Genomic DNA, 11943 nt, shown 5'->3' with positions numbered 1-11943 from the left:
CGCTGCTTCCGGCGCCCCCACATCCCAGCTCTCGCGGTGTCTCGGCCACATCCGGGCTTTAGGGGAGGCCCGCTGAAGGGTGCTACCCGGAGCGCAGCCCTGAGCTGGGTCATAGCGCGGGTCGTGTTGCGTGCGGCCCGTGAGGCAGACGCGGTCAGAGTGGGAGGGAGAGTCCGCACTCGAGAGGTGGAAGAAGACGGGCTGTAGGCTTGGAGAGCCTTAGAGGAGCCATTTTGCAGGTGGGGCCCCAGACAGAGGCTCTGACAGGGGGACCGGCCGAGGTCAGGTCGGAGGCCCGACGGAATGGGTGCGATCTGAGCCATCCTTCCCCTGCGCCAGTTCAGCCAAACCCACCCATCTTGTCCCTGGGGACTGGAGGGGCTTCGAGCTCTGGAAAGCTCTGGAAAGGAAATGGGGGAGCGGAGGTTGAGAGCCCCGGGATTGAGGTGGAGGATGGGGGCTCCTCTAATCTGTCGTTCCTGTGCACCACCCCTGATCACACACAGTCCGCCCACTTGTCGTCTCTCCCGATGCCCAGGACCTTCTGTTAAGTTTACAAAGCTTTAGGGACACCACTCCCGAGAATGACAGAGCCTGAGCACTGACTCATCGCTAGACGTTATAGATGCGGTAACAGGTATCCAGGTGATAGAACTTGCAAAGTCACGCTGTCCCTTCACCTCTGGTCAGCCCAGCCGTGCTGTCCACCTGGTCACATTGTTTCCGCTTTAGGAGCCAAGAAACCATGTTGAGCACAGTTAAAGTGGATTTGTTCAGAGTCCACCACAGAGAAAGTCAAGACATGGTTTTTGCTCATTAGAAGTTTACCATTCAAATGTATCAGCATACTTAGAAGCTTCCTTTGCCCTGCTGCTCTTTTCTGGGGGTGCAGAGACCTCCCTGCCCTCAAAAAGTTCAGGGTCAAGTGGGGCAGGGAGGTGTGTTGCAGGCTGTTACCTTGGAGAAGTGTGCAAACCCAGCGAGGGGGAACCAATGACAGCCTACTTGGGAACGGGGAAGCAGGAGGTGAAAAAGAGCAGTTAGCCCAAGTGCTGACGAACATATAAGTAGGAGGGCGTGTGTGATGACGGGCTTACTCTTTCCTGCCTCCTTTCCATTCGTTCATTGAGCTACTAAGATCACTTGCTTCACAGGTGAGCAAGGATCCACACATTTTCTGCCTTTAAGGAGCTCACAGTCAGTCTAGTGAGGGAGGCAGGTACATTGCAAGCAGCATGACATGGGCAACACTAGAGAATTAGGAGGGGCTGTGGGAACACAAAGTGTAGGTTAAGGGAGTCAGAGAAAGCGAGGTTTGGAGAAAGAATGAGACCGATACTCTACAGGAACAGATGACCTTTAATGAGGAGAGAAGGGGCAGCAGTCAGATGAGTGCTGCTGCCCTAAGTGGAGAAAAGAGGAGGTATATATAGGCAACATAGATGCGGAAATACATTGTCTTGAGGGGTCTGTTTTTCTTCAAGATTGTTTGGATTAGTTAACTTTTAACAACTGGGGCAAGGAATTCCTGAGACCGGCCGGAGACTGAGACCGGCTGGGAGCTGGACGTAATCAATCTTAATGTCCATTCCTTCCTTCGGGGGGTGAGGGGGGGGGGCGGGGAGTTCTTTGTTCTGTATAGAATGGTGGGGAAGACCCCACCATTGGAGGGGAGTTTTAACTCCAGGCTATTTTGAGCCGTGTTGCTTTCCTTCATAAAGGAGGTCTATCTAACTCAGATTTGGGGTGGAGGTGGGGGCTATGTGAGAGAGGACTTTGGAGGATGAAACCTCTAAGCTGAGATGTAAAAGAAGAACAAGAGTGAGACCATTCAGCTCCACAGGAGGGAGAGATGCACACACATGGGCTTTGGAGTTCCCAAAGGAGGGGCACTGGGAGTTGGGCAGTTAACAATAGAAAGTGTTCAGATGAGCAAGAAAGGGAAAAAAGCCCAAAGGAAAACCTGGAGGAGGGGACAGTGAACAGATAATTTCTGTTGGGAGTTGGGACATGAGAACAGTGTCCTTTATTGTATCGCTGACAGTGTTCTCTTGTTCATTGTTCACCCGTGTATCTTACCACTAGAACTGAGGGCATCGTGCAGTCAGGTGCTTTCATCTCTTTATTGTCCAGCACCTGACCAGGTTGAGAGTGAGTTTCTGAATTTGGGGAGAGTCAAGTGGTTTTAGATACAAGACTGGAAAACCTAGATTGTGCAGGGCTTATGCCTGTTAGCTGAGTTATTCCTTGGGAAGCAAGTGTTTATCAGAGGCTTTTGTGATGCCAGCAGAACTGTGTTTGAGGAAGATTATACTGACCTTGGTATGTCAAAGATTCCAAGGGAAAAATGTGCAGGGCAGGGAGGTTGTTCAGGAGGCTTATCTTCCATAGTATTTTGAGAGACTAACCTTGTTCTTGCAGCTTCTGTGCTGCAAGAGTCTTAGGAGATGATAAATAATCTGAGTTATGATGGTAGTTTTAGAAATGGGGAAGTGGGACCAATGAAGGAGAGGGAAGAATTGATAAGAATTGTTTGTGCCCATCTGGATTTAAATAAAAGTGCTGTGGAAACTCAGCCTGAGAGAAGTTGTGTGGAAGGAGAGCTGTGTGGAGAAAAAGTAAAGAGCTCTATTTTAGATGGGCTGAATTGGAAGTGGTGATGAATTGTCCACATAAAAATATTAGTGGACACCTGGGGGATTACTCCAAGAGGAAATATGGGATTGAAACCCCTGAGAGAGGCCAGGGCTGAAGTTGTCCCTGTAGAGGGGAGAGTTGAGGCCATAGGAGAGGAACTTGAGTCAGATTCTCATGTTCACTGCTACATCTGGGGTTGGGGCTTCTCCCCATCCCTTCCAGGTCAGTCAGCCCCTGTCGGCATCTCTAGGGCAGGGAACCCCTACCTCCCATATTCTTTATTGGGCCATCCCCACCCAATGTAGAGAAGTGTCCTCATATTTCAGGGGATTAAAAAAATTGCCATGTAGTTTACATATGATACAGTATACACATCTTAAGTGTGTAGTTTGATAGTTTTGACAGTTTGTAGTCTTGTAACCACTACCCAAAACAAGCTATAGGAACATTTTCTTTATTCCAGAAAGTTTTCTTATGTCCCAGTCCCCCAGAAAATATAAATACCTGACTTCCTGATTTCTGTCACTATAGATTAATTTTGCTAGTTCTTCATTGTATGTCTTTATGCACAATATAGGAAATACACTGATACCCTCCTTGCTGCACCCCCACACAAGCCATACACATGCACATATACCGACCATTTTGTTCCTTACAATAGGCTTCGGACCACAGCCATGAGCTGTCAAATTTTTGTTCTTAGGTGCACATATTCTGTGCTAGCTTATCTTCTCTTCAACACTAAAATTGTACCACAAGTGAAGTATTTTACTCAAGTGAAGTATTTTAAATCTTTCAGATCCTTGGAGCTAAAATGAAGAATTAGAAAGATGTTAACTGTCCAACCTGTATGACAGTTTTATTTTCCTCTAGGGGCTCTAGAATATTGGAAAAAGGGGACATAAATTTTAAAATAGAACTATGTTTATATAGCTTAATTTTCAGCTGTGGCCCATACCTGCTGAACATCAAAGGATTTGGCTTCCCAAGTTCCATGCCAGCAGAGCAGCTAGGAGGTGGTGGACCGGTGACAGCAGAGGCAGCCTGAAGCTGCTGGCCAGCAGCCCCCAAGAGCGGAGATGCCAATGGTGGCAGTTCTGAGTTGGGAGCAAAGCCTTCAGTCCTCCAGGCCAGCCAGAGGTCAGGGAGTGAAAACAAAGCTGGGTTAAGAGCTTGATCATATCCAGGATCCCATGTCAGGAGCAGAAGGTGGGGCACAAGCCCGGCTGAGCACCTCATCAGTATTTGTTTTATGGTTTTATATAAAAGCTCAATATCAAAATATTCTTAGGACCTAAATGGTGGAGCCAAGAACCTTTCATACCCTTCAGAGTTTGGAGCAGGAATTCCCTGGTGGTCCTGTGATTAGGACTCCATGTTTCCACTGCCAGGGGCACAGGTTCGATCCCGAGTCAGGGAACTATGATGCCTCGTGATGCTCAGTGTGGTCAAAAAAAGAAACAAAAACAAGTTTGGAGTTGTGCTGGAAGGGCTGTTAGCTGTGTCCAGCCCTCTGCCCGCCCAGTCCAGTGGCGCTCCTCACTGTGGCTCACAGGCTGTGTCTTCTCTCAGAAGGGTGCTGCTAGGGTCAGGACAGTGCATACCCTCCTGAAGTTTGCCAGCAGGTGAGACAGATCTTGCCTGGCAAGGGAGAGTGCGCCCTTTGGGAAGGAGAGATGTCAGAAGTTGTTGTTTCCTGGGGCTGGACTAGGTTTTACCTGAAAGCCCAGAGACAGTCTCTTAACTAGTGAATGAAGAGATGGAGGTTGTCATGGGGAGAAGCAGGTGGAAGGGTGAGGATGGACTCTGAGTGATCAACCAGGTATGTTAGGAGCCAGCTTTTTGGTTGGCTTCATGAAGTTTGGGGACTGGACACAATCCATCCCCTTTCCCTGATGCTCACCACCTCCAAAATGGCCTGAGGTCAGGACTTTCAGAGGCAGAGGACCTGGGGGTATGAGTTGGGAGGTCCTGTAGGAGGGCTCTGTGTGTGGCATCTAGATATATGGCATTAGGTCAGGATGGGCCCATTGGTGAAGGCAGGAATGGTGACTAGTAATAATGTATTCGTTAAACACATGCTTATTGAGCATTGGTCTGCATCACAAGTCCTGGCTACTGTGGGGATACTGCAGTGAACAGGAAGGGCAAGGTCCCCACTCTTATGAGCCATACATCCCACTATGAAGAGACTGATGATGAAAATAAGCAAACAAGTGAGTACAGTAGTGCAGATGAAGACAATGAACTCATACTTCACAAAGATCACCCTGACTGCCATGTGAAGTTTAGACTATAGGGAGAAAGCAGAAGCAAGAAGCCCAATTGGGAAGTATTGCATCCTTGGGAGAGAGATGCTAGTACTTTGGTCTAGAATGTTAGCCCTGGAGATGGGCTTGGAATATATCTATTTAGGTGTTGCTTAGTCACTAAGTCATGTTTGACTCTTTTGGGACCCCATGCACTGTAACCCACCAGGTTCCTCTGTCCATGGGTTTTCCAGGCAAGAATACTGGAGTGGTTTGCCATTTCCTTCGCCAGGGGATCTTCCTGACCCAGGGCTCGAACCTGCGTCTCCTACCTTGGCAGGCATATTCTTTATCACCAAGCCACCGAGGAAGCCCAATATATTTAGATAGTAGAGCTAATAGGTGGGAGCTAATGGAAGGGAAATGAAGGATTAGATATGTGACCTCGAGTAACTTGGTGAATAATGGTGCTGTTTATTGAGACAGGGAAGACTAAAAGACAAGAAGATATTGGAGATGTGGGCCTCTGTAATTTAAACCTTCTTTTCTGGCCACATTATACTTGAGCTACCTGTCAGGCATCCACATGGCGTATGGAGGTCAGTGGAGAGGTCAAGCAGAGGCTATGATTTGGGAGTCATTGGTATACAGGGAGGTATTCAAGGGACTAGATGAATCCCCTAGACTCTAGGGGAGTGGTGGTTGTTGACTAATGGTGACTTTGCCCTTCTTGCAGGGGACATTTGGTGATGTCTGGAAACACTTGTAATTGGAGGGTGGGAGTTGGTACTGGCATCTCCTGGTAGAGGCTGGGGATCCTGCTAAACATCCTATGGTGCACAGGTCAACCCCACAACCAAGAAATACCTGGCTGCACATGTCAGTGGTGCCAAGGCCGAGAAGCTCTGTCTCAGAGTGAGAGTGTAGGTAGAGAAGAGGGGAGATGACTGTGTCCGAGGGTGTGCTCATGGGGAGGGTTGGAATAGGAGCCATCTGAGAGGGAAGCGGGAAGCCTAGAGAGTGGGGGTTCCTGGGAGCGGGGAGTGTTTGGGGAAGGAGGCATTCAAGTGGGTTACAGAGGAATGACTAAATGGATTAGGCAGGAGGAGTATTTGTGATGACCTTGATAAGAGCAGGTTCTGTGGTTTGGGGTTAGAAGTTCCAGGGGAGAAGTTTGTACCAATAACTAACAATTTCTGAGCACTTCCTCCCTGCTCAGAATGTCTTCCGTGTGTAATTTCATTGATCCACACACAAGAAGTACTATTATCCTTGTTCTACAGAAATGGCAATACTATTTTTAACCCCATTTTACAGAGGCAGAAACTGAGGCACAGACAGGCTAATCATTCCCTGAGGTCAGGCAGCCAAGAATAAGTGGAACAACAGGGGTTCAGACTAGAGTTCAGAGGTAGGGAAGTGGAGGCCATGTAGACACATCCCTTTTGAGAGATCTCGGCTATCAAAGGGAACAGAGACAGGCACAGAGGATGCTGGCGTGCCACTGGGAATGACCGACATGGAGACCGAAATTGACGGTGTTGGAGGGGAGGCTGAGAACTGAGGTGCTGGAGGAGGTGAGAAGGTTCCAGGGCCCAAGTCGAGGGTTTAGCCTTTCTGGGGAGCATTGTAGTGGTAGTTCTGAAGTGGACCCTAACTGTCCACTTGAGCAAGATTGTCCCTGGACTTGACTGGCCTGCAGAGGTCTGCTGGCTGCTCCTGGTTGCTCCCTCCCTGGCTAAAAGGTAACCTCCTTGCAGGAGGCTGCCGCACAGGCCCAGCCTTCCCCACTTAGTGTCCAGGGGGCCGCAGAGACAGTCGTGCCCAGGAACCAAAAGCGGCCCTGTAAGCAGGAGCCACAGCCCCGGCTGGCCAGGCAGTTCTGTCAGTACAAGTGAGCGATGCCCCACCTTCCACGAAGCACCACAATCTTTACAACAAGCCCCAAGACCTCTCATGAGGGACCTGCATCAGCCTCCCCAGGGTCTTCATCATCACTCTCTTCCCACTGTCCCAGGCTCCTTTTGAAACCTCAGGTGCTAAGTTCCCTCCTGCTCTCAGGAGTGTTCCCACCTCCTTCATCCTCTCTGTCTCCTCCACCTGCCTAAGTCTTGCCTAACCTCCTGTCTCAGCTGTCACATCTCAGATAGCCCTTCTCTGACCACCCCCCCCCCGCCAGCCCACCGACTAGGTGCCCTCCTGTGGCCACCTCCCGTGGCGCTGGATGCTGACCCTTTTATAAGGCTTTCCCTACTTAACAAAGCATTTGTTTGTCCAATGTCTGCTTTCCATGCTGGACTGTAATCCTCATAAGGGTAGGTCTAGTTGACCAGTTATTTCCAGCGCCTGGCATGTAGTAGTTATTCAGTGATGATTTACTGAAAGAAGAAATGAATTGGTGACTGTTTTACAGCCTGTTTTATTCAGATACGTTGTGTGCAACGTTTATCTCCCCTACACACATTTCACTATAAGTTTTTGAAGTTTCCTTGATCACTTTGATGATTATTTTCACCTTGAACACATGTTAAGAAAGTTTAATTTTGTGACTTGGTAGTCATTCATCTAAAATAGAAAGATGTGCTAAGCTTTTGGGCTTCCCTGATAGCTCAGTTGGTAAAGAATTTGCCTACAATGCAGGAGACCATGGTTCCATTCCTGAGTTGGGAAGATCCGCTGGAGAAGAGATAAGCTACCCACGCCAGTTTTCTTGGGCTACCCTTATGGCTCAGCTGGTAAAGAATCTGCCCGCAATGCAGGAGACCTGGGTTCGATCCCTGGGTTGGGAAGATCCCCTGGAGAAGGGAAAGGCTACCCACCTCCAGTATTCTGGCCTGGAGAATTCCATGGACTATACAGTCCATGGGGTCACAAAGAGTCAGATACGACTGAGTGACTTTCATTTCACTAAACTTTTTTTTTTCCACTAAGCTTTTATTAATACATTATTTATTCTTTCCTGTAGGATGACCGGTTTGGTTTTGTGTGAACCAACAGAGCTTTACAACATCTTGAATCAGGTCACAAAACTATCCAGATTAACTGAACCCAACTACCTCTGTTTATTGGGTAAGTACTTTATGGCTGTGCCAGCTCTTAGCTGTGGCAGGTGGGATCTTCCACTGTGGTGCGCAGACTCTCCCTTTGTAGTGTGTGGCCTTAGTTGTTCCACAGCATGTGAAATCTTAGGGATCAAACCTGCACCCCCTGCTTTGGAAGAGGGCTTCTTAACCACTGGACCACCAGGGAAGTCCCAGTTTCACTTGTTTTTAAGCCAGATAGACCATGTCTCTGACCTTTGCTCAAGACTATGCGATGAAGATTCACTTATGTTGTTGCCTGGAGCTAGAGTGTAGTTGGTTCATTTTTGTTATTAGATCATGTCAAAGATAAACAAAGGGGAAGCAGAATTTAATCGGTAGTGCACTATTGCAATAGGGAAGAGCCCAGAGTGAACAGGACTCCGGTTTGCACAGAGGCCTTTGAGATGGAGAGTGAAGGAGTAGAGAGGGGGAACGTGGGGCTCAGAGTCAGGGAAGTGAAAAACTACAAACTGGGTTGGGAGTTGGACCATGTGAAACCCAAGGGGCCTTGCTAACTGGTGCTTATCGAAATTAGGCTCTTACCCTCCTCAGAGGTGGGGGACAGGGGCCCTGTCTTCAGGTGTCAGCTGGAGCAAGCAGTAAGTTCTTTGGCGGCCTTGAGTGTCCTTAGGCAGACACTTCACAAAGGCAGGAGTCCATTTGGATGTACTCTAGAGCTGTTTCTGAAGGTAAAGATGTCTTCAGATGTCTGTATTTTTTTTTCCCCCATTGATTTGTAAGTTCTTTATAAATTCTGGATACAAGATTTTGTTAGTTATTTGTATTAGAGCTATTTTCTCTGTTTCTGGCTCATTGTTTTACTTTAACATATTTTAATGCTCTCGTTGGTCACGTGTTCCTTTGCAAAAGCAGTTACTCATTCGATACTTTTCCTTTTCAGATGTGCGGTCCAAGCGGGAGTATGATGAAAGCCACGTGATTACAGCCCTCCTTGTGAAGAAGGTATACCGACAGAGCCCGAATGTGGGGCAGACGGGCTACCTTACTGGAGGGCTGGAAGAATGGGAGATTTTATCCGAGGACACTGTGGGCGGCAGAGGCAGGACCCCGTGCGTCCACCACGAGGGTCTCTGACAGTGTCACACACTCCCTGAGGTTTCTCCCTGTCCCCATGGTCAACAGCTTCATTAAGCAAATGTTGATTTAATTCTTTGATGTGCCAGGCAATGTTACGGACCCCGGGGTTGTGACTTTTGTCCATTCAAGCCTGTCTGCTTACTGCCCTCTTCATGGCAGATTTTGGATTTGGTCTCCATCGCCCACACCCTTCTGCAGAGGATGTCAGTAGTTCAGGCAGCCACGGTTACTCTCTCAGCACTTGTGCCAGGGCTCCTAATCGGCTGTGGGCTGGTCACTAGACCACTGTTCTTTGGGAAGGCTATCATCTCTGGTCCAATCAGCCGTGGACAGCTTCTCCAGGAGGGACTGTGGGTGTGGAAGACTCTTGGAACATGGCAGCCTCTCTGGTCCACTCTCAGGGCTTCCGGGCCTGTGTGTGGTCAAGGAAGGGGGCGCTGTCCCACCTTGGCTCCTCCCGGTGGTGGAGTGCAGGGCGTGTGGGCTTAGCCTAACCCACCCGCCAACAGGCTTCTCCGGTGGTTTCTTTAGAGGGCAGGCAAATATCTAATCCCGGAATCTGTGGATCTGGAGTGTGTGGAATACTGTGTGGTATACGATAACAGCACCATCTCCCTGGAGCTAATGCTGAAAGACGAAAGCAGTGACGATGACAACGCTGACGATGGCAAGCACAGTGAGTCTTTACCAGAGCAGCAAGAATAAGAGTTAAGTTATTGAGCGCTTTTGCCACATGCCGGGAGCTCTGCCTGGGCCATCTCTATAGAACAGCCCTATGGGAATGGCAGAGTCAGAACCAACGTGGGAAGGGTCTGGGATGTTTCCTTCTTTGCAAGGTGACAAGTGAGCCTGCCATGGTTTCATGGATGCTGGCGCAAGACCTGAGGATCCTGGGTCATAGATAAAAGACTTTATTTCTCAGAGCAATGGAAGTAGCCAGAAAGCAGTGGGTGGTATTGTTCGAGAACTCTGAGCTTAGGGGGCCTAAATCTTTTCTAACAAACATGCAGACAGCCTGCCTGCCCTTGATTCTGGAGGGAGGAACTGTCTCTATCATCCAAGGCTGTTTATTACAGATATCCTTGAAAAGTCAGTGCCTTGGTTCAAAGGACTTGTAGAAACATGAAAGACCGTGGAAAGTTGGCTCCTAGTAAGTAATGTCTCCATTTTATAGAGGAAGAAATTGGAGTCCAGGAAGGTGAAATAACTTGTTCCCCATGTTTGGGACCGTGGGTTTCTACTGCTGTGTAACAAATTACTCCCAAACTCAGTAGTTTAATACCATAATCATTAGTTGTCTGTTTGTTTCTGTGGAATTCGGGAGCACTTAGCTGGGAGGTTCTCACCTGTCCTGAGGCTGTAGACATGATGTCAGCCAGACTGCTGTCCCGTGAAGGTGAGATGGGGCCAGGACGATGGGCCTCCGAGATGGTCACTCCCGTGGGGATAGCCAGGAGTCCTGCGTTCCTCACTGCGTGAACTTGCGCCGAGGGCTGCTTAGACGGCCTCACGACAGGGCAGCTGCTTTCCCCAGAGAGAGTGGGCCAAGACAGGGAGAGAAGGGGACAGCCACACACCTATTTATGACCTGGTCTTGAGACGGGAATACTAGAAGCAAGTTCATTAGAAGCGAGTCACTGAGAACAGCCTACCCTCAAGGAGAGGGGAATTAAACTAAAGGGAGGCATTTGAAAGCGTTTGTGGGAAAAGTTTTTAAACCACCACACCTAGTAAGTGGTGGGGCCAGGATTCAAGCCTGGGCTGTGTCTGGTCTCCCACGGCCTGAATCCTGGAGAACGGTGCAGTCACTGCATCCTTGAGCTGGGCTGTGGCCAGTCCCAGTCTGCTTCACTGAGGCTCCACTGCATTCTCCATTCAGCCCCTGCTTTGAGCTGGCCACACATTGCTGCTGCTTGCTGGCTCAGTGACTGATATGGGTGGATGAGTTCCATGGGCTGGGCATTCATACCAGTGGCCACTGGGTGGCGTTAGGCTTCTACCTGTAATAAAACTAGTTTTCTTAGGAGGTCCTTAGCCAGGAAATTGTCCCCTCTTCTCTACACTCATCCCTGGTCTGCAATCCTAGGATTGTCAGCTGAACCCTGAAGTCCTAGGAATGGTGGTCGCTAAAAACAATCCCCACTGTGCTCTACCTGACCTCACTTTTGTACTGTGGAGCTGCCATCCTCACTCGGAAAGAAATCACAATCACAGAACAAACCCCCAAAACCACACACTTATAATTTGCTTACTCAGGGAAGATTGCACAGTCAGGAACAACTGCAGTGGCCAATGGCTTGATGGCCACAGTGTTCTTTGTTTACTGATATGGCAAGCAACATTCTTTGTCCATAGTATATACCAGAGAGAAATTAAACATGTGCATGTAAAACCCTGTACATGGGTGTTCCTGGCAGTCTTATAATAGCCACAAAATGGAAACACCTGAAATATTCATCCACAGATCAGTGGATAAACCAAAGATGGAGAGCCATGCAGAGGAATATTATTCGCTATGAAAAAGGATGGCGTGCTGACACTTGCTGCAACATAGATGAACTTTGACAACATCATGCCCAGTGAAAGAAACCAGACACAAAACACCACATTTGTCTAATTCCTTTTCTATAAAATGTCCAGAATAGGTCAATCCATAAGAAATTAGGTTAGTGGTTGCCTAGAACTGAATGTTTTCAGGGAAGTGAGAAATGAAACCCTCTAAATGGTACATGGTTTCTTTTGGAGGTGATTAAAATGTTCTGAAATTGACTGCAGTGATGGTTACACAACTGCGAATATATTAAAAACATTAATTTCTATACTTTAGATGAATTGTGTGGTATCATTTACGATATTGTATATACACATATGTGGCT

At 48.4% G+C, this 11943-nt stretch overlaps 1 protein-coding gene across 6 annotated transcripts in view; it reads left to right on the top strand.

Moving 5' to 3' along the window:
* Positions 1-11943, top strand: part of STYXL1 (serine/threonine/tyrosine interacting like 1) — a 30479-nt gene that overhangs the window by 2973 nt on the left and 15563 nt on the right. For 2 of the 6 annotated variants that reach the window (XM_061153464.1, XM_061153462.1), the window contains exons 2-4: positions 7852-7955; positions 8871-8932; positions 9599-9743. In XM_061153464.1, coding sequence (XP_061009447.1) covers positions 7853-7955; positions 8871-8932; positions 9599-9743 — 310 coding nt within the window. In that variant the 5' untranslated portion in view covers position 7852. Of the gene's footprint in view, positions 1-85; positions 240-1125; positions 1155-6444; positions 6464-7851; positions 7956-8870; positions 8933-9598; positions 9744-11943 lie in introns of those variants that run through there. The other 4 variants (XM_061153461.1, XM_061153466.1, XM_061153463.1 and 1 more) reach the window with 4 other exon arrangements.

This window comes from Dama dama, chromosome 10, assembly GCF_033118175.1.
Source record: "Dama dama isolate Ldn47 chromosome 10, ASM3311817v1, whole genome shotgun sequence".
Taxonomy (NCBI): Eukaryota; Metazoa; Chordata; class Mammalia; order Artiodactyla; family Cervidae; genus Dama; species Dama dama.
The sequence above is the reverse complement of the archived record's forward strand: the minus strand, read 5'-3'. Positions and strand labels throughout refer to the sequence as shown.